This window comes from Carya illinoinensis, chromosome 7 (assembly GCF_018687715.1).
Source record: "Carya illinoinensis cultivar Pawnee chromosome 7, C.illinoinensisPawnee_v1, whole genome shotgun sequence".
Lineage (NCBI taxonomy): Eukaryota > Viridiplantae > Streptophyta > Magnoliopsida > Fagales > Juglandaceae > Carya > Carya illinoinensis.
In genome coordinates this window covers 42266343-42294074 of record NC_056758.1, presented here as the reverse complement: position 1 = coordinate 42294074, position 27732 = coordinate 42266343, and the positions used below count along the sequence as shown (strand labels likewise).

Genomic DNA, 27732 nt, shown 5'->3' with positions numbered 1-27732 from the left:
AAACACTACTCCCAAACAAAAATGGGTACCGAATTTTTCTACTGAATTGTGTTTATTTAATGGTTAAGAAAGCATTTTTTTTATAAATTTGTAAATTTATTTTATTTTTAAAAATATTTAAGAAAAGAAAAAAAAAAAAAAAAAACAATTTTACACCGATACCCACTCGACACCATTACTCACCTGCACCGCTCAATAAAAATTATAATGGGAGGATAAAAAAAATAATATGGAGCATTGACAATAGATTTTTTATCTTCGTATATAAAATTATATGTTTTGAAAATTAATTTTGAATATAAAGAAAAATTATTATATTAGATTATGTATTTTTTGATCAAATAATAATAAAATAATAAAGAGAGAGAAGAGAGCAAAAAAAGAGAGAAAAGAGAGAAAAGAGAGAGTTGGAAAGGGAGAGAAAAAATAATAAAATAATATTTAATGAAAGAAAATGATATATTCAAAAATAAATAATTACTGTTTATAATTATTTAAAATTATAAAAATAGATAAGTTAATGCAGGTAATTTTAAATTAAATTTATTTAAATTTGAGAATAAAAATAAAGATGAATAAATAATTACTAATGTGGTGTAAAACATGCCAGTAGTTTCACTATCCCACCACGGCTTACGAATCGGACGGTGGGCAGTGAACCACGTAGCACAATGTCACCCTCCAAATACTTCATTATAGTTGTTCAACTTGGTCTCTCTCTCTTCCCCTTTTATGTGATAAGATTCTATTTTCGTTGCCATTTACTTTATTTTACTTTGTTGTCTTTAATTTTTTGGTCATTTGGGATCTAAACCCTCTCCCATGAAAACATAAGAAACCCTAGCTCTAGTTCGTCTCACAAGGAAACAAATTATAAGGGAAAAAATTGCCAAAAAAAATTAACATGGAAAATCGACGAATCTAGTAGCGTTTCAAGTTAGAAGGCTCAGATTCGAACTCCAATTCACGTGTATTGTCCGTGATCTTCGTGAATACCACGAGGATTCGGTTTTTTAACGTCATGTCGATTGAGGTAGGTATATGAATTTTACTTCCTTTTACAAATTCATGGTTAATTCGTTCGATTTTGCTTGAATATTTACCTGTTTGCCTTGCGGAGGGGTTTTAATTGTTGATTTTAGCGTATTCTGGAGGATTTTTGGTGATTTTGATGACGGTTCTGGTGTTACAGATCTGAAAAAAACGTAGGGGGCATATATGATGGAATGTGAAAATTGGGGGGTTTCGGGGCGTTTGGATTGAGGAAAAGTTGATGGAAAATAGAGAAGAAAACTCACATGGTGCTGCAATTCCTGAGAAATCTAGATCTTTGGATCTTAAGAGCTTGTATAATCCTAGGGCGACGAAAGAGCTTCATGGTAATAATTTGAAGAGGAATAAAAGTAGTTCCGTGGATGCCGACTGGACGAGGAACAAGAAGAAGACTAGGAAAGAGGTGTCTCTGAGTAGTTTTGGAAATGTAAATGATTGTAGTAAAAAGAGCGTGGATGAAGTGTGTAGTGGTCAATTCAGTTCTGGTTCCCTTGATACAAAGGACTTGAAGTCAGGTTTAAGTCAGAAGTCGAATGGTAGTAGCGGGTTTGATACTGTTTCTCTTAGTTTGAACGATAATTTCATTTGGATCCCAAAGCGGAAGCGGGGTTTTGCCGGGCGAAAGAAGTTTGAAGGCAGTCAAGTGTTGAAGCCTGTGGACAAGTCTAATAGTAAGGTGGCCCCTGTTGATCAGATAGACAATTCAAGTCCCAATGATTCAGGCACCCAGGTTGAGTCTTCAAAAGTAAAACAAAAGAAAGCTTTTGACGAGTTTAAGGAAAATAGAAATAGTGAGTTGAATTTGGTTAGGCACTCAAAGGAGGAAGGGCATGCTGGTCTTTTGGTTGTAAACAATGGTGATTTGTCTTTGAAAAAACCTCAGAGGAATTGTAGAAAAAAGAGGGATTTGACGCCAGATTGTAAAAGTGTAGTGAAGGAGGCTGTGCCTTTGGTTGATAATTCTATTAGGATATCTGATGAGTTGCGAGAAGATGATGAGGAGAATCTTGAAGAGAATGCAGCGAGGATGCTATCATCACGGTTTAATCCAAGCTGTACTGGGTTTTCTTCAAGCAGCAAGGCTTCTGCATTGCAATCCATGAATGGGTTGTCTTGTCTGTCATCTCCTGATCGAGATTTTGTTGGTTGTGTGTCTAAGTCATTATCTGGGTCAGAATCTGCATCAGTTGATACTGCTTTTAGAGTATTGAGACCAAGGAAGCAGCACAAAGAGAAGGGACATTTAAGGAAGAGGCGCCACTTCTATGAAGTTTTTTTTGGGGACTTGGATGCATATTGGGTATTAAATCGGCGAATAAAGGTCTTTTGGCCCTTGGACCATAGTTGGTATTATGGCCTTGTGAATGACTATGATAAAGAAAGAAAGCTTCATCATGTTAAATATGATGACCGGGATGAGGAATGGATTAACCTCAAGAATGAGAGGTTTAAACTTTTGCTTCTGCCTAGTGAAGTACCTGGTAAGGCGGGGCATAAAAAATCATTTATGAGAAATAGAAGTTCTCATGAGGGAAAAAGACACTTGAAGGGTAAACAAAAAGAAAAGAAAGATTTGACCACAGAGGATGATGGTTGCATAGGCAGCTTTATGGACTCGGAGCCCATCATCTCATGGTTGTCTCGATCCACTCGTCGGATCAAAATTCCTCCTTCAAGTGCTGCAAAGAAACGGAAGAGATCCAGTCCATCTTTGCAGCCTGTGTCTGTTGGTTCATCTGATGAAGCTGTAAATCTGCATTGTTGTTTGGACGGGGTTTCGTCAAGAAGAGATTGGGATAAAAGTAAATTACCTGCTAATTCTGAATCACCAGACAGATTACCTAACATTGTAAGGCTTGAGAGGCCTACCATGGCCACCACTTGCCCCAAAGACAGCAAAACGCCTATTGTTTATTTTAGGCGACGGCTTCACAAGTCAGGCCCAGACTTGTTTTATACTTCTGAGGACACTCTTGTCTCCAGAACTGCACCTGGTTCTATTGCATCGTTTTGTCATTTTGACGACAAAATTGAGGATTTCAAAGAACCTGATGTTTCAATTGGAAGGTTGGACACCAGTTTGTTTGACAGTATAGGGTTGTTAGATTTATCTTTAACACCGCGAGAATCATGGAGGTTTGAGTTAAGCTTCCCAGTGCAGTTGGTCCTAAATGACTCATTTGGAGCAGACAACTTTTGGTTCTTTCAAGCTATATTACTACTTCAGAATGGAATAGTGATGACCATGTGGCAAAAGGTTCAGCTGGAGATGCTTTTTGTTGATAATGTAGTTGGACTGAGGTTTCTCTTGTTTGAAGGTTACATCAAGCAGGTTGTAGACTTTGTTTTTCTGGTCCTGAGAGTATTTCATGGAACAAAGGAACAGGGGAAGTATGTAGGCTCTCAACTGCCAGTAACTTCGATTAGGTTCAGATTCTCATCTGTTCATGATGTTAGAAAGCAGCTTGTATTTGCAATCTACAACTTCTCCCAACTGAAGAAGTCAAAGTGGTTGCACCTAGACCGTAAACTTAAGAGCTATTGTTTGCTTACCAGGCAACTTCCTCTGTCAGAATGTACTTATGATAATATTCATGCCTTTCAAAATGGAGGAAATCAGTTGCCTATAACTTCGAATTGTGGGCGGCCCTCCTCTATCAAGGTATTACTTTTATTCTTCCTACTTTAACTAGGTGTGATTCATGGGTTATACATATTTCTTCAAAATTACATTACTTTACCCTTCGTTAGATATTTAGCTCTATGTTATGTAGTGTCTTTTCTCTCTGTGGAATGAATTTATTAATAAAGAGACTAGATACTTCTGTTGTCATGGCCTTGTTAGGCATGAAACGTGGGTATTTCCTTTAATCTGGTTTATGATATGAATAACTCCTAAATTTTTTTCCACCTACCAGGGCTTACGGCAGAGGTCTAATCAAGGTATAAGTGTCGTGGGTTTGGCCAGAGATTGCACCTATGTTAATATCAGTGAGCTTTCATCTAATTCCAATGAGATGTCCTGGAAACTCGTTCCATTTGCTCTTTGTTTTGCTGCTGCGCCTACTTTTTTTCTTAGCTTGCATCTGAAGCTGCTTATGGAACGCCGTGTGGCTCATATCAGTCTCCAGGCCGATGATTTAGTAGGGCATCCAGAAAACTGTGGTTTGGTGGTGGATGACTGTTCCATTATGGAGGACTGCTCTAAGGATACTGGTGCAAATAATTTGAAGGCTTTGTCAAAGGACACTGCTTGTGATGGATGGCTTTCTTGTGGTAAATCAGTTGATAGGGATTGCATAAAGTTCTCTTGGAAGTGCAAAAATGTCAATCTTGATGTGGCTGAAACCTCTGCTGCTGGTTCCCAAGATTCTGAAAAGGTTGGAACTGATGCCATTGTTCAGCTGCAGAAGTGGCAAAGCCACCATTCAGAGCCAGAACTTTGTTCTTTATTGCCGAGACCTTCGTTCGAGAAGGATAAGTCTGATGCCAGTTCCCATTCCTTTTTGAATGGTCTCAGTGTTGAAATTCCACTGTTTAATCAAATTGAGAAGCCTGAGGAAGGTGAATTGAACAGTGGTCAATATTCTACAGATCTGTCTTGGAGAATGAATGGTGGTGTTATCCCTAGCCCCAACCCCACTGCTCCCAGGAGTACATGGCATCGAAATAAAAATAATTTGTCATCATTTGGGTACCTTTCAAATGGATGGTCAGAGGGGAAGGCTGACATCTTCCAAAATGGTTTAGGCAATGGGCCTAAAAGGGCACGAACTCAAGTTTCATACTTGTCACCTCTTGGAGGTTTTGATGTTAACTCGAAGAATAGAAGTCATCACCATAAAGTGCATCCTCACAAACGAATTAGGAGGGCTAATGAGAAGAGATCGTTCGATGTTCCTAGAGGTTCTCAAAGAAACATGGAATTGTTATCTTGTGATGTAAATGTATTAATCACACTTGGTGACAGAGGGTGGAGAGAATGCGGGGCACAAGTTGTACTAGAGCTTTTTGATCATAATGAGTGGAGGCTTGCTGTAAAACTTTCAGGGACTACAAAGTATTCATACAAAGCCCATCAGTTTTTGCAGCCTGGGTCAACAAACCGCTACACTCATGCCATGATGTGGAAAGGAGGAAAAGATTGGATCTTGGAGTTTCCAGATAGGAGTCAATGGGCTCTTTTCAAGGAGATGCATGAAGAATGTTACAATCGTAATATTCGTGCTGCTTTAATTAAAAACATCCCCATTCCTGGGGTTCGCTTGATAGAGGAAAACGATGATAGTGGAACAGAAATAGCATTTGTTCGCAGCTCTTCCAAGTACTTGCGGCAGGTTGAAACAGATGTTGAGCTGGCTTTGGATCCATCGCATGTCTTATATGACATGGATAGTGGTGATGAGCAGTGGATTTTGAACAATCCACGTTCTGCTGAAACTGACAACTGCATCTTGGGAAAGATCACTGAGGAGATGTTTGAAAAAACAATGGACAGGTTTGAGAAGGCTGCATATGCCCAAAAGTGTGATCAGTTCACACCTGATGAAATTGAGGATCTCACGCATGGAGTTGGAGCCATGGATATAACCAAATCCATTTATGAGCATTGGCGGCAAAAAAGGCAGAAGAAAGGGATGCCTTTAATCCGACATCTTCAGGTATCTTATAAATCTATTTTCTATCATTCAATAATAATTATCTTTTGGTACTACTTGCAATAGGCTAATTTAGTGGGATATCATCTCTAAATCCCTTGGCTTTTCTGAAATAATATTAAATTCAGTTGACGACTGTTCTGTTATTCGTACCAAAAAAAGACTGTCCTGTTATTCTTGCCTCTCCTCTGGTTTGTACACATCTAGATATGTAACACAGGTAGAGCACACCCACAGCTGCACACTCATATATACACGTTTGTGTATGTGGAGTGACCAACAGACAAAATATAGAAGCCACCAATACTGATCACAAAAAGTTCCAAAAACAAATTTGTTCCTAAGATCTGTGGTAAGTTTAGCAAGGATTCCTTTGGCACTAAGGCTTCGTTTGGATTGCAAGATGGTTTCATATCAACTCATCCCTTCTTATCTCAACATCCAAACACTACAAATACAAACACTTTTCAATTTTAAATATTTAACTTTTTCATCTAATCATTACATAATCAATACAACTTTCCCAAACTTAATTTTCAACCTTTTCATCTAATCATTACATAATCATTACAACTTTCTCAAACTTCTAAAAAAAAATAACTTTTTGAAATATCAAAAGAAAAATAATATTAAAAAAATTATATTCTAACAATATTTTAACTTTATAATATTTTTACTCAAATTTTTTTCTTTCCCAAAACCCCATAAATATCTTAACTCAAACCATTTCACAAACTATTTCACTATTTACAAATTTCTCATCTCATTTCAACATCTAAACAAGCCCTAAATCAGATAAGTAATTTTTGGATTTAAATGCTCTTGGAAACTAAGGGGAATGTTTTATGTCAGATGGGCATGAAATTTGCTGAGTACATTAGTAAGAGGAGAGAGGAAATATGATTAGTAAATCTACGGAAACTTTCTGAGGAATACATTTTTCCGAGTTGATATTGATATGCAATTTGAAAAAGAAGTAATTAGATCGACTTTTACCGCTTGCTATTCCTTACCCATGTGTTGTCTAGTAGACCTTACTTTCACATCCATTATCCTTGTGTTTACACAATTGAGTGGTGATATATAGTCGATGTGGGGTCATCTATTATGATAATTCTTAACTTGTAATTTCATTCTCTGCCTGTTTATTTTGCTTCTATTTAACGTGTTGCAAAGCTCAATATCGGTGTGTTTTATTTAGCCACCTCTATGGGAAAAGTATCAACAACAAGTGGATGAGTGGGAGCTAGCTATGACCAAAGTCAATACCAACCTCCCCAATGGATGTCAGGAGAAGGCTGCACCAATTGAAAAGCCACCCATGTTTGCTTTCTGTTTAAAACCACGGGGTTTGGAAGTCCCCAACAAGGGGTCAAAGCAAAGGTCGCAGAGGAAGTTTTCCGTTGCTGGGCACAGCAATGCGGTATTAGGAGATCAGGATGGTGTCCTTGCTTTTGGTAACCGTCTTACACTTCTACACATGTACTGTTACTATTTTGGCTTGTTTGTTTTGTAAAGCTTTTTCCTTAATTTGGTTTGATCTCTTTCCTCAGGAAAAAGATTAAATGGGTTTGCTTTTGCCGATGACAAGGCTGTATATCCGGGTCATTACCATGAAGCTTTAGATGATTCCCCTTTTCCTCAGGCATCACCAAGGATATTTTCACCACAGAATGCAGGCAACACAGGGTTATTCTCTACAAACAACGATGGCTTTGATAGGAACCAAATCCCAAGACTTAAGAGGAACAAGTCAAAGAAATTTGGGACATTTGTTTCTCTGAATGACCAGCAGACAGTGATGTCATACAATCAGAGAATGATGGACAAGATAAATGGGGTTCCCATATGGAATAGGGGATCACCAGAGCGGCCAAGACAGCAGCATTATCGCTTGGATGGGTCTCAGAGACATGGTATTGAACGGTTGGATGGTTCCGATCTTGATGAGTTCAGATTGCGTGATGCATCTGGTGCTGCCCAGCATGCAGTTAACATGGCTAAGCTCAAGAGAGAGAAGGCTCAGAGGTTGCTTTACAGAGCAGATCTAGCTATTCATAAAGCTGTGGTTGCTCTAATGACTGCTGAAGCGATCAAAGGTTCTGCCAAGGACGTAAATGGAGATGGGTAGAGTCGCCTAATGAAGAGTGAGATGAAAAGCTGGAAATTCACCAATTCCTTCAGCCACCTGTTTACATTGTTTCGTCGATGGTGGTGGTGTGGCCTTTTGTCATGATTCATAGATTACATAATGGTCTTTTAACGTGAAGCTCTGAGCGGTGAAAGAGGAGAAAGATTTGTTGCTTCAACAGTATTTTGCTACTTCCATCAGTTTTTTGGCCAGCATAAAGTGCAATCGTTGTACCGATCCTGCAGGGTTTAGGGCTTTTGGCTGCCAATCTTTGTACAGAAAAATTTTCCCCATTTAATTTTGGTTCTTTTCCTCCCTTAACCTCAGTTTTTAAGTGTTTGATAATTAAAGAAGCACCCGGTGCTAATAATACAACGCGACATGATTGGAATCGCAATCTCATCTTATGTGTAATTACAATATTGGCATTTACAATATATAGTGAAACTGCAAAACATCCAGAACCATTCGATCAATGTGTTTATTTGAAGAGAACCGGTCCACTGTTTTTCAATTAACAGCCCTCCACTCACATGCTGCCACTCTAGAAATTACACCAAATTCAATCTACATTCGTTCACATGGGATAGATAAGGGCAAGATAGGAAAGTTAAAAGAGAGGAAACCTGCAGCACGAATTTCCCCTTTCTATGTTTCTAGTTTCACGCCGAGCACCCACCAGTCCACCACCACCAGTCTGACGCCGATTTTGTCCAGTCAGATTTCACCCCACTAGTTCGTTGATTTTGCCCCCACAATCCCTCCTTATCAAAGATGCCACACTGCATCCTTATGTAACCCTTCTCTCCCCATTTAGATCCCCAGGAGTTCTTCACTATCTAGTACTTGGTTCTATCAAGAGTTGTTCCATAGCCTACAACTGCAACTCCATGATTTAGCTTTGTGCCACATTTTCGTGCAAAAAACCCCTGCAATCATGCACAACAAAATTATGAAAGAAAACTCAATTAGTTGTTTATTGAACTTTTAGCCACATTGGAGTTTATTTTGGGTTCATTGACATGGATTTGGTGAAAAAAAGAGTTTTTCTTCCTGGTGTTGCCGTCTCTACTGGGTATTTGTAGTTTATTGTATTATTTTAATATTTGAGTTTTGTGTTGTTTGGATGAAGGCATTACTTTGTATTGATTCCAAGATGAAGTGATTGGAAGAATGGTAGTGTAAGTTGGCACTATGAGGAAGGTACTTGATGAATGATTTGAAGCAAAATTTAGTATCGAAAGAAAGTTGAAAAAGTAGTTTTTAGGTATTTTCCTATTCATCAAATTATTGTATTTTTCGAGAGTGGGGGGAAGGGTGGGGAAAACTATTGAAAATGATATTAGAAACCGCAGCAAGTGTTTGATAAAAGGTCTTGAAAGAACAGTTTCGTATTTTCATGTAAAAGCATCTCTATATTCAATGTATTTCACTATAGTGTACAAGTATTTATAGAGTAAAATCAGCCAGGTGTTACAATAAGTTTTAGCCACGTCATTGTTCTGTTGGAGGTGCATTTTCCTTCTTGAATATTCTTCCAGTTGGTGAGTACAAAAGTAGAACATTATGCAGTGGATAGGAGAGAGAGAGCTGGTGAGGGTAGAAACAATTAACTGGTCTTGAAGCACCTATCGACGATATTCGAGATTCATAGAGCCATTAATGGTTGTGGGAGGGGGGAAGGTACCATCAACATAGGATTTAAGTTGATGTCCTACTAAGAGAGATACTATCTGAGCTTTCTAAAGGGGATAGTTATCATCGGAAAGTTTGATAGTAAGAGAATGGTTGGCTGCCGTGACAATGACAATATTGGGAGAGGTGTGGTATTCGAGACACTTGAGTTAGGGGTGGGAGTGTCTGTGTTGGATTTTGGAGACGCCATGGAAGACGATCAAGAACCAAAGAAAAAGAAAAAAAGAAGGAGGAGCACAGGAGGGTTGAAGGCATTGGCCTTTAACCGGCTTTTTGATACCATATTGAAAATGATACTAGCAACCGCATCAAGTGTTTGATAAAAGGTTTTAAAAGAACAGTTTCATATTTTCATGTAAAAGCTCATCTCTATATTTAAATGTATTTTACTACAGTGTACAAGTATTTATAGAGTAAAATCAACCATGTGTTACAATGAGTTTTAGCCACGTCATTGTTTTGTTCGAGGTGCATTTTCTTTCTTGAATATTCTTCCAACAGGTGAATACAAAAGCAGAGCATTATACAGCGGATAGCAGGTCTTTCCTTGTGTGCGTATTGGAGGTGCTTGAGCCATGATTTTCTGTCTTAACAAAGACGAAGAGGAAAGGTGAAGATGAAGGGGAAGGACTGTTTGGGAAAATGGGAAGATGAAGGGGATGGCTACAGATACAAGTTGATTTGCAGTTGCTTTGAGTAATGCATCCTCATCATTATCAAGCACATTCTCATGCCCATCAATTGAAACTGTTGGAGGATTTTTGTGCAAGATGATAACATGTCTCAAGTGTTCATCAACAAAATTTGATTTCAATTTGAGGGCAACAAAAAATACAAACCTTATTAGGGAAAACCAGTGTGGGTGCAAAATGGCAAAGGGGAGGTTCCATGCAATGCATCCACAAGATTATTGTGGTAGACAGCCTACGTGTCATTAAAATATTAATAGATTGTTATTTGGGTAGCATAAACCCAACCAGTCTGTAGATTTCTTGTTGAATCCAAAGTTTCAAGTTTCATGTGATTATAAATCTACACATAGATTTTGATGATAACAAATGAATTCAAAGAATAAAGGAGTTTCAAGCTCAAGTTGTTCACACAATGGAATCAAGCACATCAAAGAACCAAGCATAAGCAAGAAGGAAATAAGTTCATATTAAAGTCATAGAGTAATGTTGTAAATCTCTTAAAATTTGAAATTAGGATTAATGCTCAAAATTAATATTTTATCATAAAGCATTAAAATACATTTTCCGCATGTGCATGAATATTTTTGAAAATTAAATTTAAAAATTTTGAAAGATGATTGATTGTCATCTTTTACATGTGCATTCTTTGATTAAAGGGTTGAACTTTGAAAATATTAAAGATGATTGATTGTCATATTTCACATGTGCATGTTTTATTTGAATATTTTCAAAAGTAATTGATACTTTTTTAAATTTATACAAAAGGTAGATGATTTTGTTTGAAAATTTTGAGAAGTAAAGTGTGCTCATTTTGTCATATACAAAAAGTAAAAGATTAGGTTTGAATTTTTTGAAAATGAAAGTGTGATCCTTTTGTCATATGCAAAAAGTAAAAGATTAGGTTTGAATTTTTTGAAAAGGAAAGTGTGCTCATTTTGTCGTATGCCAAAAGTAAAAGATTAGGTTTGATTTTTTTGAAAAAAAATGAATAATGTTGTCTTTGACAATTGAAAAAGAAGAACATTTTATTTGAATTTTTTGAAAAAGTGAATGATGTTGTCTTTGACATGTGAATCTTTTTAAATTTGAATATGAAGTCTCATATGCCTATAAATAGATCATTTGAGAGCTTCACATTCATAACACCAAGAGCATACAACATTCATTCAAAACTTTCATTCTCTCTTCTCTAAGCATTGAGTCTTAATCCTTGTTCATTTTGAGAGATATAGTTTGGGCTGTATTGTTCTTATTTCACTCATTGAGGAATGTTTTCTGATAACCTACCCACTATCAGCTTTTGTATCAGAAAAAGGGTGTGTATAACCCTTGTGCGTGTAGAAAGTATTCTATACGGGGAATAGTTGAATCACCACGTGTAAGGTGATTACAAGTGTAGAGGGTGTTCTACACAGATCCTTTGTAGCGGTGTTGTTTAAAAGTGTAATAGGTTTCTATCTCTACCTGAAGCAGGTTGAATAGTGAATTTGAAAATTCTCGAGGGGTAGCTTGAGGCGAGGACGTAGGCAGTGGGGCCGAACCTCGTTAACATACTGAGTTTGCTTCTCTCTTATCCTTACTCTTTATATTTATTGTTATTTCATATTTTGTTTATATTTTATATTATATATTTGATTTATAATTGTTATTTTTTTAATACAACTCAATTCACCCTCCCTCTTGTGTTAGTCATCTGGGCAACAATTTGTATCAGAACTAAGAACTCTATTATAAGATTAACTATCTTTTGAGTTAAAATCTTATGGCTAACATTGCAGCTTCATTTTGGTGAAGGTCAATCTAGCAGTTGGCCTCCACTCTTTTGTGGAGATAATTACTTATTCTGGAAAGTTAGAATGAGAATATTTCTTCAAGCTCAAGGTAGAGAAATCTGGAAATGTATTGTAAATGGACCTTATATTCCAACAAAAGTGGTTGATGAAGTAAAGGTCAAAAAGGAAGAAGAAGAGTTTGATCGTGAAGACGATAGATTTTATACTTTAAATTTAACTGCTATGAATTTATTATATAATGCTTTTAATGGAAATGAATTTAATAGAATAATAAATTGTGTTACGACAAAGGAAATTTGGGATAACTTGGAAGTAACTTATGAAAGAACTTCGCAAGTCAAGGAATCAAAAATTTATATTCTTACTCATGAATATGAAATGTTTAAGATGAATGATGATGAATCTATTTCTAGTATGCACACTCGTTTTATTAACATCACAAATAACTTGACAGCTCTTGGCAAAGTTTATTTCAAAGTGGAGATAATAAGAAAAATTCTCAACTCTTTACCAAAACGTTGGGAATCAAAAATTACAGCGATTCTTAAAGTTAGAGACCTCAAGAAGCTCGAAGTCAATGAACTCATTGGGTCACTTATCACCCATGAGTACACATTGAAAAGAGGAGAAGAAGAAGGAAAGCCAAAGAAGAGCTTAGCACTTAAAGTTGTTCCTCATGAAAGTGAAAGTGATGAAGATGAGAAAAATGACGATAAAGATGAAGAAGTTGCGATGATAACAAGAAGAATTCAGAGGTTCTTGAAGAAAAATAGAACTCCTCCGAGGAAATCCTTCAAAAAGTTTTCCAAGAAAGATTCAGGTAAAAATAACACTTTAATTTGTTATAAATGCAATAAACCTGGACATATCAAGCCAAATTGTTCTCTGCTAAAGAATAATCGAAACAAGGGCAAGAAAGCAATGAAAGCTACATGGGATGATGATTCAAGTAGCTCAGATAGTGAAGCAAGCAATGAAGAATCAGCAAATCTTTGTCTTATGGCTAAAGATGACATTAAGGTAACAAATCTTGATAATATTGAAGATCTTTCATATGAAGAATTGCAAAATATTTTAGAAGAGGTATATGATAAATTTGAAAAATTGGGTATCAAGTATACTGCTTTGAAAAAGAAAAATTCTTCTTTAACAAACGAAATTGAAATTTTAAGAAAAGAAAGTATCATTTTGAAATATGAAAATCTTGAATTAAATAAGAAGAAAACCGATTTAGAAAATATTGTTGAAAACTTTACGAATGGAAAAAGAAATTTTGAAAAACTTCTTGGTAGTCAAAGATGTGTTTTTGACAAGGCAGGTTTGGGATATATGCCAAAATAAAAATACAAATTTTATAAAAATTTCTTTGATAATCATTCTACATCAAAGACTAATATTCAAAATTCTTTTCATAAAAATAATTTTGTCAAAAAAGGATATTATTATAATCATTCAAGTTTTTCATATATGTCACATGCTATTTGTAATTTTTTGTAATAGAAATGGTCATAATTATCATACTTGTCCTATTAGAAGAAATCATACAATGACTATTAGGGCCATATGGGTACCTAAAAATCTTGTTTCTTCTAATACTAATAAATAAAGGACCCAAAGAACTTGGGTACCAAGAAAATTCATTTTAATTGTTTTTATAGGTATGCATGAAGTCTTCTACAAGTAAAAACAAATGGTTTTTAGATAGTGGATGTTCAAGACACATGACGGGAGATAAGACTAAATTCTTTGATCTTAGATTTAAAGAAGAAGGACACGTGACATTTGGAGACAACTCGAAAGGGAAGATCGTGGGAATAGGTAAAATTGGTAATGAATCTTCTCTCATAATTGAAGATGTTCTACTTGTTGAAAGTCTAAAATATAATCTTTTGAGCATAAGTCAATTATGTGATAAAAGATTTACAGTTACTTTCAAAATAGATAAGTGCATTATTTTGAATAATCATGATTGTAATATTTGTTTTATTACTTTTAGAAACAATAATGTTTATACAATCGATTTTGAAGAAATTATCTCACAAGATGCTATTTGCTTTTCAGATCAAAATGAAACTAGTTGGCTATGGCATAGAAGATTAGGTTATGCTAACATGGAACTTATTTCCAAACTTTCAAAAAATGATCTTGTGAAAGGTTACCAAAAATAAATTTTTTTAAAGACAAAATTTGTGATGCATGCAAATTTTGTAAACAAACAAAAACTTCTTTTAAAACTAAGAAACATATTTCCACTACTAGACCATTGCAACTAATACACATGAATCTTTTTGGACCAAATAGAGTTGCAAGTCTAGGAGGAAAATATTATGCATTTGTTATTGTTGATGATTTCTCTAGATATACTTGGGTAATCTTTCTTGCTCATAAAGATGAGGCATATAATGCCTTTACCAAGTTATGCAAGAGAATTCAAAATGAAAAGGGCTATACTATTTCAAGTATCTAAAGTGATAGGGGAAAAGAGTTTGTTAATAAAAATATTGAAATATTTTGTGATGAAAATAGTTTTGTGCATAATTTTTCTGCTCCTCGAACTCCTCAACAAAATGGGGTAGTAGAGAGGAAAAATAGATCTCTTCAAGAGATGGCAAGAACAATGCTCAATGAGAACAACTTGCCTAGTTATTTTTGAGCCGAAGCGGTAAATACTGCATGTTATATTATAAATAGAGTTATGCTAAGGTCTAAGTTAGATAAAACCCCCTATGAGCTTTGGAATGAGAAAAAGCCCAACATTGGTTACTTTCATGTATTTGGATGCAAATGTTTTATTTTGAATGACAGGGATAATTTAGGCAAATTTGATGCAAAATCTGATGAAGGTATCTTTCTCGGGTATTCTACTAATAGTAAAACTTATAGAGTATTCAATAAAAAGACTTTGACTGTACAATAATCTATGCATGTAGTATTTGATGAATCTAATTCTTCACTCTTCAAGAAATCTATTGATGAAGAAACAGGAAGTATAAATAATACGGAAAGTCTCAATCTCAACAAAAAGAAAACAATAGAGGAAGTTCAACATGAAACCATCAGGAAAGATCATCAAAATTTAATATAAGATGCAACCAAACAGTGGAAATTTGTGAAAGTACTCGAGTACTTACACCTTCACAAGGTGTAAGTACTCGATCATCTCTTAGAAATATTTGCAATCATACTGCTTTTCTATCTCAAATTGAACCCAAAAATATTGATGACGCACTTCTTGATGAATCTTGGATTCTAGTTATGCAAGAAGAGTTGAATCAATTTGAAATAAATGATGTTTGGACACTTGTTCCTAGACCTAAAAATCATACTATTATTAGAACAAAATGGGTTTTTAGAAACAAGAAAGATGAGTCCGGAGTCATTACTAGAAATAAGGCTCGACTTGTAACCCAATGTTTTAATCAAGAAGAAGGAATCGATTATGATGAGACATATGCACCTGTCGCAAGATTAGAAGCTATTCGAATGCTACTTGCATATGCTTGTTATAAAGATTCAAACTTTTTCAAATGGATGTTAAAAGTGCTTTCTTAAATGGTTTTATAAATGAAGAGGTATATGTTGAGCAATCTCCAGATTTTGAAAATCATATTTCCTCAAATCATGTTTTCAAACTCACAAAAGCACTATATGGACTTAAACAAGCTCCTAGAGCTTGGTACGAGAGACTCAGTGGTTTCTTAATTGAAAAAGGTTTTTCAAGAGGAAAAATCGACACAACTCTTTTCATTAAATATGAAAATGATGATATTCTTTTGATTCAGATTTATGTTGATGATATAATATTCGGTGCTACTAATGAAAATTTGTGTCAAGTTTTTGCTAAAACTATGCAGGAAGAATTTGAGATGAGCATGGTGGGAGAACTTACATTCTTTCTCGGATTGCAAATTAAGCAAGCAAAAAGTGGGACATTCATCAATCAATCAAAATATATTAAGAAATTATTGAAAAAGTTTGGGATGGAAAATGCTAAGGAAATTGGAACACCAATGAGCCCATCAACTAAACTTGATAAAGATGAATCCGGTAAGGCAGTTGACTCAAAGATATATCGAGGTATGATTGGTAGCTTATTATATTTAACAGCCAGTAGACCAGATATTATGTTTAGTGTGTGCTTATGTGCACGTTTTCAATCATCTTCAAAAGAATCATATTTAATTGCAGTTAAGCGCATTCTTAGATATCTTAGTGGTACAATTAGCCTAGGGTTATGGTACCCTAAGCACACATCTTTCGATCTAATCAGCTACACAGATGCAGATTATACTGGTTGTAAAATAGATCAAAAAAGTACTAGTGGAGCATGTCATTTCTTAGGTCATGTACTAGTTTCCTGGTTTAGTAAAAAATAAAATTCTGTTGCACTATCTACTGCTGAGGCAGAATATGTTGCTGCGGGTAGTTGTTATGCTCATGTTCTCTACATGAAGCAACAACTTGAAGATTTTAAACTCGTGTATAATCACATTCCAATCAAATGTGATAATACAAGTGCTATAAATCTTTCAAAGAACCCAATACAACATTCTAGAATTAAACATATTGAAATAAGGTATCATTTTTTTCGAGATCATGTGCAGAAAGACGATATAATATTAGAGTTCACAAATACACACGATCAGTTAGCAGATATTTTCACAAAACCTTTACCAGAAGATAGATTATGTATGATCAGAAGAGAAATAGGTATGATGCATGTTATGAATATCTCTTAAAAGATAGACCAGAGTCAATAAAAATAGAGATAGATTTTTTAAATAATTTTATATAAACTTGAGATTCTTAGCCTCATGTTTGAGACGCTCATTCTCTTCATACAATATCATGTCATTCTTATCCATGGGAACCGGCAAGCGAAATGAAGAATCTAATAAAGATTTTAACTGTTTATTCTTCTGCCGAATGATTCATTCCCTTGTGTGAGACTCTTGAACAATTCGTTGAAGTACAACAATTTGTTCTTTGAGATTTTCAACTTCGTGATTTTTGGCTTGTAGCCGCTGAGAAAAAGTAACAATAGAGGAAGAGTAGCGAGTCCCAAGACTCACCAAGTCATAAATAGCATCAGAATCTGACTTATTAGTCAGATTATTATTTTCTTGCTGCAACATGACACCAATGGCAACTGCAGAAAGGACATGAGGTTGAGATGCAGAATGCCTCATGGATAGATCTAGAGAAATGTTAGAAGAATGAGCCATTGAGAAAAGAATAGAAGGCTTAAAACGAGAATGTTGAAGGAATGCAGATGAGTTATAGAGATGAGATGAAAACTTGATGCAGATTGGATGAACTTCAGGACTGATTTTATAGAGATAGCATAAAAAATAAGACAAACTATTGTCTCTTCAAATCTTATTTAGTAAAAAAAAATACAAGATATGCTGGACACACATTGTTAAAAGTTTTCTTACTAAGCCAGCGAGATTAACAGTAGATTGTCCCTATTTTTCTAGTAAACGATGAACCTCTGTTGTTATCTGCCGATGTTGACCTTGTATCTGAACCCTTTCTCGTTCCAGCTCCTCTATTCGTGGTTGCAGATCATGAGCATACCAATCTGTAAATTTTTTCAACTCTTGGTTTTCTTGCTTTAGCTTTTTATTCTCACTATCCTTATTAGCAAGCTTCTGTCGTAATTCAAATATTTGCATGTTAAGATGATCAATCTCACTCACTCTCGCCATTAACCTCCGAGACATGATCGTAACAGAGGCAGCATATTGACTACTGAGCATTCTTGAATCTGCAATAATCTCAGAATCAGCCTTATTAGAAAAACGGTTCACTGCTCCTATCATGGTATTGACGGCCTCAGGAGAGAAGATTGATGGTTGATGCGTCAAGGGTTCCTGATTCAAGTCTGGAACATTAGTGGAAGAGAATTGCTCAGCCATTCTATCGTTGTGGAAAAACAGAACTCAGGTCAAGAAGCGATTATTTTTTTGGCATCCGATAGATGAAAATGATCATTTTTTATAGCAACTCAGAGCCTTCAATCACGTTTGTCAACAACATCAGGCGATTGTTTAAATCTCCATCCGCACTAAATTCATAGAGTTAGGCATCGAGACTTTGCAGCATTTGTCGGGTCACAGACGGCTCCTTTTTCAACTATTTACAGTGACTATTAAACGCATCATTTTTTTCAGTCAATTTACTTGCTATCGATCCTTTTTAATGATGCCAAAAGGGGGAGAAGTTTTAGACTAGAACATTAACATTGTTTAAATTGCTAAACTTATTATATATGCTTGTAATTATATTTATACTTTTACTTGAAAAACTAACGCATATTTTCAGGGGGAGCTCAAGTATTAATACAGGTTTCAAGTTCTATCAAGTATTTGTCATCATCAAAAATGGGGAGATTGTTGAATCCAAAGTTTCAAGTTTCATGTGATTATAAATCTACACATGGATTTTGATGATAACAAATGAATTCAAAGAATAAAAGAGTTTCAAGCTCAAGTTGTTCACACAATGGAATCAAGCACATCAAAGAACCAAGCATGAGCAAGAAGGAAATAAGTTCACATTAAAGTCATAGAGTAATGTTGTAAATCTCTTAAAATTCGAAATTAAGATTAATGCTCAAAATTAATATTTTATCATAAAGCATTAAAATACATTTTCCACATGTGCATGAATATTTTTGAAAATTAAATTTGAAAATTTTGAAAGATGATTGATTGTCATCTTTTACATGTGCATACCTTGATTAAAGGGTTGGACTTTGAAAATATTAAAGATGATTGATTGTCATATTTCACATGTGCATGTTTTATTTGAATATTTTCAAAAGTGATTGATGTTTTTTTAGACTTATACAAAAGGTAGATGATTTTGTTTGAAAATTTTGAAAAGTAAAGTGTACTCATTTTGTTATATACAAAAAGTAAAAGATTAGGTTTGAATTTTTTGAAAAGGAAAGTGTGCTCCTTTTGTTATATGCAAAAAGTAAAAGATTAGGTTTTAATTTTTTGAAAAGGAAAGTGTGCTCATTTTGTCATATGCCAAAAGTAAAAGATTAGGTTTGATTTTTTTGAAAAAAATGAATGATGTTGTCTTTGACAATTGAAAAAGAAGAAACTTTTATTTGAATTTTTTGAAAAAGTGAATGATGTTGTCTTTGACATGTGAATCTTTTTAAATTTGAATATGAAGTCTCATATGCCTATAAATAGATCATTTGAGAGCTTCACATTCATAACACCAAGAGCATACAACATTCATTCAAAACTTTCATTCCCTATTCTCTAAGCATTGATCCTTAATCCTTGTTCATTTTGAGAGATACAATTTGTGCTGTATTGTTCTTATTTCACTCATTAAGGAGTGTTTTCTGATAATCTACCAACTATCAGCTTTTGTATCAGAAAAAGTGTGTGTATAACCCTTGTGCGTGTAGAAAGTATTCTACACGGGGAATAGTTGAATCACCACGTGTAAGGTGATTGCAAGTGTAGAGGGTGTTCTACACGGATCCTTTGTAGCGGTGTTGTTTAAAGGTGTAATAGGTTTCTATCTCCACCTGAAGGAGGTTGAATAGTGAATTTGGGAATCCTCAAGGGGTAACTTGAGGCGAGGACGTAGGCAGTGGAGCTGAACCTCGTTAACATACTGAGTTTGCTTCTCTCTTACCCTTACTCTTTATATTTATTATTATTTCATATTTTATTTATATTTTATATTATATATTTAATTTATAATTGTTATTTTTTTAATACAACTCAATTCACCGCCCTCTTGTGTTAGTCATCTGGGCAACATTTCTCTTATTTGAATCTATGCAGCATAAATGGACGTCATATCAATAACGTATCAAGAGAGGCAGCGGAAAGAAAATCACTAATGTTTAGTTTGACACATGAGAATTTTCATCTCAAATTTAAAATTCTTATCTCATCATTACAACATTTTCAAATTATTATATAAAATATAATAAATAATTTAAATTTTTATTAACTTTTCTAAATTTCAAAATAATAATAATATTAATTTCATCTTAAAACTCAAAATTCTCATTTCAAATTAAAAAAAAAAAAAAATCTCATATCAAATTCTCCGCTATTGAACGGAACCTAAAATGCAGATTGTAGCGCATGCTCTCTTTTCCTATTTGTTTTTTTTTTTTTTTTTTTTTTCTCTAAAATTCACCATAGATTTTGCACAACTCGTGCAAGGAATTTTTCCAAACCGGAGTCCCACTCTACACACAGACCGTACAATACAATCCATCCAAGCCCAACGGCCCCAAAACCGCTCGCCTTACCGTCATTTCTGCCAACTTTCCCTCCCTCCCCTCCCCCGGTTTTATCGTAAACATGTCCATCTCAAATCCATCCAAAAACTCTGCAATCCGGCTCGGCTATTCTTCTCTCTTATTAGTCTTCTTCAAAATTTGTATTCAGAGTCACCGATTTATAGGGTTTCTCTTCCAATGCGGTTTGTATAGGCACGAACTATCCATCAAATAACCAGGTCTATTCCCGAGTTTCATCCTCTGTTTCCCTTGTTTACCGAGAAAATTTAAAACAAGTTCTTAGTTCTTCTATTATACTGATAAAGTTAATCAATAAAATGAGAAGGCTCGTTTTAGAACATGGAACGGAAATTTTTTGGGTGTTCAAGAGCTTATCCTCTGTTCGGAGGCTGAGAGAATTTCGGAAAAGTGGAGACTTAAAAAAGCTAAAATCTAATGCTTTACATTGTATTTTTTGCGAACGGCAAGTAGCGATGGAGGACTAACGGGCTCTGATTGACATTTTACATGACTTTTCTCTTCTTCCCAATTTTTCGAAGAATAAACAGAAAATTACTAGCTTGGCTTTGATTGACCATAAATGTGTCGATTTCAAATAATAGTGTTTATAAGTATTGAGTTTTGGTTGTTTTCTGGATAAAGGAGGCGTAAATTTTGGACCAATGGCAAATCGGATGAAGGAAGGCGATAGAATTGAAAGGACTATTCGCAGTCTTTTGAGGCTTCCTGAGAATAAAAGATGTATCAATTGCAACAGTTTGGTACGAGATTTCTTCTTTAGTGATTTCTCTTCTTGTTACGTGCTTTTACATATGAGAATCTGGCAGGGCGAGTGCACACCGATATTCTCTAAATATGCATTCTTTGTATGCTGCAATATTTCAACATTACCGGGAAAACACTCTAATTGTTACATTCTTATTTATTATATATCGTTTTTGCATATTAAGAAGGGCGTAATTAGAATGATTCACGAGTTAAATAGGATAGGAGGTTTCACTAATTAATAATGACTCAATGTATAGTTTTAAATCCAGATAGGATGCCTGACCTTATGAAAATTTATACAATTTATTATATTTGCCGGTCGATTTTACTCGTAAGGCTTTTATTTTTCTGAATCACTCTTTCCATTTCTTATTCAGGACCATTGCTAAGTCGTTTCGTGCCTTCCCTCTTCCACAATTTTTTCTGAAATGTTTGTGTTAGTTAATATTAGTCATGGATTTGAAAGACAACTGTATTTTTGCATGCATTGTCATTTTCTGGAAAGTAAATTTGGTTTGAAACGTTGTTGTGATTCAAGTTCATAAAACGATGGGATGACTAACAGTTTTCCTTTTAGCAGGGGCCACAATATGTTTGCACAACTTTCTTGACATTTGTTTGCACGAATTGCAGTGGAGTGCAGTAAGTATTTATGAATGTAGAACATCCATTATATTTCTGAGATAATACAAATCTAAATTCTACATGACATCATTGGGCACATTGTTGGCTATGTACATTCTGTGTTAAATGATATGACTCTAGTTACTTAAAGGCATCTATTTTGAAATTGAAAATAATCATTTTAAGGCATCTATTTTGAAATGAAAAATAATCATTTTAAGTGTTCCAGTCGAGAATTCACTCACCGAGTAAAATCAGTATCAATGGCTAACTTCAATGCAGAAGAAGTTAGTGCCCTTCAAGCAGGGGGTAATGAGGTATGCATTCATATTGAGTTGTAATTTATCCATTTAGTGCTCCTCATCCTTAATTATACTTATTTTCCTTCTATTGTTAATTAAATCATTTCATAGCGAGCAAGGCAAATTTATTTTAAAGCCTGGGATACTCAGCGTCATCCTTACCCTGATGCAAGGTTGTTATCCACTTCTTTTATGCTGATCTTATTTATATTTGAATGTTTCTGATTGACATATTTCCCTCCAGAAATGTTCAAAGACTCCGGGAGTTTATTAAGCATGTCTATGTAGATAGAAAATACACTGGAGAGAAGAGTTTGGACAAGCTCCCAAGACTGAGATTGGTAAGTTCCCCATTGTTATGTATGCATGCACATGGATCATATCCTTATTTTAAAATAATCAATTTTGTCCTGTGGAAATCTTGTCCAACAACAATCTATTTATAATATCAACACTAGCAAGCTCAACAATTTTGGACCTCATCAATTTGGATATGATTGAACATCAGAAGTTCTGTCGAGTTCTTTGCAGTCAAAGCTTCCCTCATCTAATTTCTTTTTCTTTATCTTATACAGAATGAAAAGGAGTTATCTTATGAAAGTAGGAAGGTTGGTGCATATCGTGGTGGGTCTAGAAGCTCAGGTTCTGAGGACATATACACACGGCATTATAGCGAAAAATCTAGTCCTGGTCGAAGAAGTGAGGATGGAAATCCCAAATATCCTTATGATGAAATGATAAGCCCTCGATATGCCCAAAATTCAAGATATGGAGGTCTTAGGAGAAGTCCTGCCTGCTTTGAGGTTGTGGATGACAGGTTTCGAGATGGTGAGTATGGAAGCCGTAGGGCCTCAAAAACAGAATCTAAGATAGAAAGCAGGCCACCTAACTTTCAAAAGAACACGGATAGGTCCCAGTCTCTGGTGGTACACACTGCTAGAAGTTTGGGAGACGGTATTTCTCCTCTACAAGTTGTTGAGCTTTCAACAGCAATTGATGGGAAGGATGCTGATGGTTCTGCCAATGCTCAGGTGCCCTAAGTTCTAGTTATACAGGAAATATATGTTTTTGTATGAATCAACTTTTTTTTCCTTTAGACATCATTTGCTCAATGAGTTCTCATTCAGAGGACCACTATTGTTAAATTCCCCCATTCATTCCAGAATGTAATTATGCCTTTTTAACTGGATGCATCTGCCATATATTCACCTGAGGAGTTATACAATGTAGCCTACACAGGGAGGACACTTCGGCAGAAATTCTCTGGCGGAAGTAATGTTTCACCAACGGAATGTTAGACAAGTCTTTTATTTTAGTGCACTCTCTCTAAGTCTCTCTTTCATGAAAGAAATATTGACAACATGATTATATTATTCTGCATCTAATTTAGTTTGTTAATTTTCTATACTTTTTTGACTCTGTAATATATATCTCGTTTGACCATGTGAGGTCAAAGGAGGTATTTTGTTAGGGCATGACTTTTCCCGTGCAAGAGTTATGATTATGAGCTGTTCTTGAATTTTTCAGATTGAATCTGTTATTCTGTTGGCTTAGGAGCCTAAACTGTATATTTTTTTAAGTTTCTAATCTATTATGTGCTTATTCTTCAAGTGTTCCTCATTGCAGAAAATTGCTTCTTCCAGTGACCTCTGTTCCACTGATAGGAGTCCAGCAGAACATAAACAGAGAAGCTCAGGAAGCTTGATTGATTGGAGCCCTGAGCCTGATCCTCTTGGTGCTGAAACCATATCCCAGACACAGCAGATGCCTTCCTCGGATAGTGGTGGGAACTGGGCCTCATGTCAGCATCCTGAAAAGAAGGCATTTCAAGCTCCAACAAACACCTTGGAATCCTTATTATTCGATTTGTCAGCACCCTCAGTTGTACCTGCTAGTGACATGTCTGAAGGGCCTAGCAATGATGATTCACTATCAGCCATAGCCAGAGGCATCATCCCTGCAGGTGTGCAGCAGATGTCAGCATTACCCATTAGTGTCAGCACTTTTACAACTGCATCAACTAGTCACTGTAAGCCTGCAGAACCTTTTAATGGGGGTCCTCCACAAGTTGCACCTAGTGGCAATGGTGACTCTACTAAAATACCTGAAGAGCAGAAACTATCCAACATGCAGCAATGTCATCATACTGCATCCCCTGCTGTAGATGGTAGCCCTATCAGGCAACAGACTAACCTGCCTGTTGGAGCTCCGAACAATCAGGTGAGACACACGAAGAGACTCCGTTGAAGCCTTGTAGGGATTTAAATTACATTTTCACTTTCAATTTTGAGACTAAATAGAATGAGGGAATCTCAATTTTTATCAAACACCAGCACACTAGCATGCAATGGTTGAGAGAAGGTCGAATTTTACAGCAGAGAAAATTTAGTGTTTGGTGGTAATGACAGAATGTGCAAATATTCTCTAGTTGAAAAATTACTTGGCTGTGTAAGGATAAAATTTGTTTGTTTTGAGTTTATTTATTTGCTGATCATGTTGCTTCTCTGCATATATCCAGCTATGGATTTCCTCAATTCCACCTAATGAACAGGGGCCTTTGAGTGTCCCTGCAGAACAATCTTTTCAAGCTGATTCAAAATCAGCTCAAGACATCAGTCCTGGAGTTGGATCCGAACCTCTTTCAGTGGAAACTAATGGAAGAAAGGAACTTCCTGCTGTAATAAAATTACCTTAAAACTATTTCAATTTTCCCTTCAGTAGTTTCCATGGATCAGTGCGTTATATTTTCATGTGCAGGACCTTTTTACTGCAAGCTACACAACAATCACTGCACCAGTTGCGAGTTGGCAAAATGGTTCTCCTTATGGCATGGGATTCAGCATGCAGTATTATCCTAATGCAACGGTACATTAAGCACCAAGATTATCAACTAAAATAAATTTACATAATATAAACAGACTGTTGATCTGCTAACACGGTTTTTGTTTTTGGTACAGCCCATTCCAGCATTTCCCAACCCTGCAAGATCAACAAACCCATTTGACCTTGATAACGAAAAAACTCAAGTGAAGGCCCCACCAGTATGCACAACACATTCAAACTGATGCAATTCACTAAGACCACTGTTTATATTTTTCTTCATCCAAGTGTTCTTTTGGACATTTGACGTCTTCTTAAATTTTAAGCAGTGCTTATTTAGGCCTTGTAGGAAGTCTTTTATCTTGTATCTTTAGCCAGCTAAGTGCTGGAGTAGTGAAGCCAAAAACTAGAGCAGGATGTGCATCTTGGCAATCGACTGATATTGAAATTGAGATCCCTATAAAATACACACCGAATAACAATTCTGATTTTTCTGAATAACGAAAATAACATTCTTCTCTCGTATCAGGCCCTCTAGGTGATTAGACTGGAATGTGATCAACCACTTGCAAAGTGGTGTCTCCCACTGCATTTTTGTTATTCATATTCTTGAGAATCTGTTCACCACTTAAAAGAATGGTTTGTATGTATTACATTTTGGAGACAAATGGCTGTGCTAATATATCTATTGGTTTTCCTTAAACATGTAGATGATAGCTATATCGCATATGACATTAAAAAAAAGGCTCTATCACATGTAAATTTAATGCTATGGTAAAAATTATCGTGACTACTATGTCTTGGACTCTTGGCAGTATGATGACAATGTTTACTTACTGGTGTGAGTAGAAACAGACGAACTGTAAAGTGAAGCAGAAGTTGATCCTTCTAGTATTAAGCCCGAGGCTTTCCTATTTACTGAATACTTATCTGTGATAACATGAAACTCACTTGTTTGAAGTGCTTTATCCAAGTTGATTATCATCAAATTAGTAATGACATGTTCTTGTTTCAATGGCATTTTTTAAAATGTATTTTTTGGCACGCATGCAAGGATTTTGTTTAAAAATTCCCAATTAATGCAGATAAAATTTGTAGTAACCTCAAAAAAAGTTGCGTTACTTGTGATGTAGTTTCCTTCCATGGCATCTGTGCAAGGTGCACTGCCAAATGTGCCACCTGCTAGTGGCTTATTGTATACTCCCAGCCTTGGTATCCAGTCTTCAGGTTTGGTGGCACCTCAATCACCATCTTATGTATCTGCAATGCCACCACATTCACCTTCTTTTGTATCAGCCATGCCTCCAGGTAAATGCATATTTTTTCAGATCATTATTTCTTCTGGACTCCCAATCTTTGTTGGCCCTAGTTTTAGTTATGTCCAATTTAATAGTCTCAGGTGCGCACACGGGGATACAAGAACATGATAATACACCACGTTCCAGGTTGGTTGCCACATGGTTCTTGTTTTTCTTTCAATTTAAATAGAAGATATGCTCAAAATGGGACCATCTTTAACAATAATCACTTCATCCTCTCTTATTACTCGCCATTGATGATATTATCTCCTTAATTGAAAAAATGAAAAATTATTCAGAGCTGTCTTGAGTTTCATTGCAGACCACAAGGACTCAGTACGTTTGGCAGTGACGATGTATTCGGGTCCTTAAACACAATTCAACAATTGACTGGAAAATACTCAGCACCAAGCACTCCAAATCATTTCTCTTCAATTGGAGGAAACCCTTTTGGATAAATAAGTGAACCAGTTCTTATGTGCCATTTTCTGTCATTTACTTTAGCCCCCTAAAATCTTCGGGGAGACGTTTAGTTTCCTGCTGACTTGGGGTTGCCATCCTTTCTTATCCAATTGCTTTGTGTTCGCAGCCATGCAAATATAATAGTTCCTGTATGCTGTTACCATGTATAATACTGGACTTTAGTACTTGAAGTGCTTGAAGGAGTGTATCTCTTTTTCTTCCTTTGGCCCCCTTCAAAGGCATGATGGGAACTTCAAATTAGATTTGATGGACAAAGATTGAATCTGGCATGAGGAACAATCCAGGGGGAGAGCAATAACTCCAACGGACCAAACTATTCGGCTATAGATCTTAACACGTCACCTCCCACCATGACGTGCCATTATAATCTTGCTTAATTGTTCAATGTTCATGCACTGCAAAGTGGTGACAGCACTTCCATTTGCAAACTGATTGGTACAAATCAATGCCCCTTCGCTCTTTTTCCCTCTTTCTTTCCTTTACCACTACCCAGCAAATCTTGGATCTTAAGTGGGAAGCTGCGTAACCAAACTACTCTTTTTAAGGTCTGCCAGATCAAAGTTGTACTAGTGCCTCTTCAACTCTCTACCCAAGTGGGAGGAGGGATACCTATTACCGATCCAAGCTTTATATATAAGGAACAAAATTGGGAAATAATGGTCCGTCTCTGATTCATATCATTAGCATATACTCGAGAACATATACAATGAACCATTGGGTCGTTATCTCATTTTGTTCGTTATTCGCATTCTTTACCTACCACTTTATCGGTAAAGCAACATGCTTGTTTTAAGGAACAAAATAATTCAAAAGAGGGAATTAAAAGAGGAGTTTTGCTACATACAAGTAAAGTCGCGTACTAATACTGATTTTTTTATATTCAAAATTTAAATTAGCACTGTTTTTAATAAAATATACTTTTTGACCAATCACATTAGATTGGTACACATATTAGTGCATAATTATGTTTGCAACTAGATTTTTCCTTAAAAAAGAGATAGAAGTTGTACAGATGGGAATGTCTCATCGGCTAAACTTCTTTTTCTCGAGTCATTTACCCATTGCGGCGTCGGCAATTCGCTTAGGGATTATTTGAAAGAGTTTTCGTCTCATCCATCTCATTCT

The 27732-nt window shown here is 35.6% G+C and overlaps 2 protein-coding genes across 9 annotated transcripts; both read left to right on the top strand.

Annotated features, from left to right (window-relative positions):
* Positions 1-738: 738 nt before the first annotated feature.
* Positions 739-8239, top strand: LOC122314852. The gene is made up of 5 exons (XM_043130477.1): positions 739-1033; positions 1193-3715; positions 3972-5714; positions 6913-7168; positions 7265-8239. The coding sequence occupies exons 2-5, from the start codon at positions 1274-1276 to the stop codon at positions 7840-7842; spliced, it is 5019 nt and encodes a 1672-aa protein (XP_042986411.1). The 5' UTR covers positions 739-1033; positions 1193-1273; the 3' UTR covers positions 7843-8239.
* An 11963-nt stretch (positions 8240-20202) lies between these two features.
* LOC122316493 (probable ADP-ribosylation factor GTPase-activating protein AGD14) lies at positions 20203-26808 on the top strand. 8 transcript variants are annotated; one of them, XM_043133053.1, is made up of 14 exons: positions 20203-20530; positions 20955-21073; positions 21658-21722; positions 21934-22021; positions 22118-22179; positions 22251-22347; positions 22582-23037; positions 23633-24226; positions 24525-24683; positions 24764-24871; positions 24964-25047; positions 25960-26134; positions 26226-26271; positions 26447-26808. In XM_043133053.1, the coding sequence occupies exons 2-14, from the start codon at positions 20975-20977 to the stop codon at positions 26580-26582; spliced, it is 2169 nt and encodes a 722-aa protein (XP_042988987.1). In that variant the 5' UTR covers positions 20203-20530; positions 20955-20974; the 3' UTR covers positions 26583-26808. The 8 variants fall into 8 exon arrangements, with proteins under 8 accessions (XP_042988987.1, XP_042988985.1, XP_042988986.1 ...); XM_043133051.1 differs by having other exon boundaries at positions 20205-20530; positions 26220-26271; XM_043133052.1 differs by having other exon boundaries at positions 20206-20530; positions 21661-21722; positions 26220-26271.
* The last annotated feature ends 924 nt before the right edge of the window (positions 26809-27732 follow it).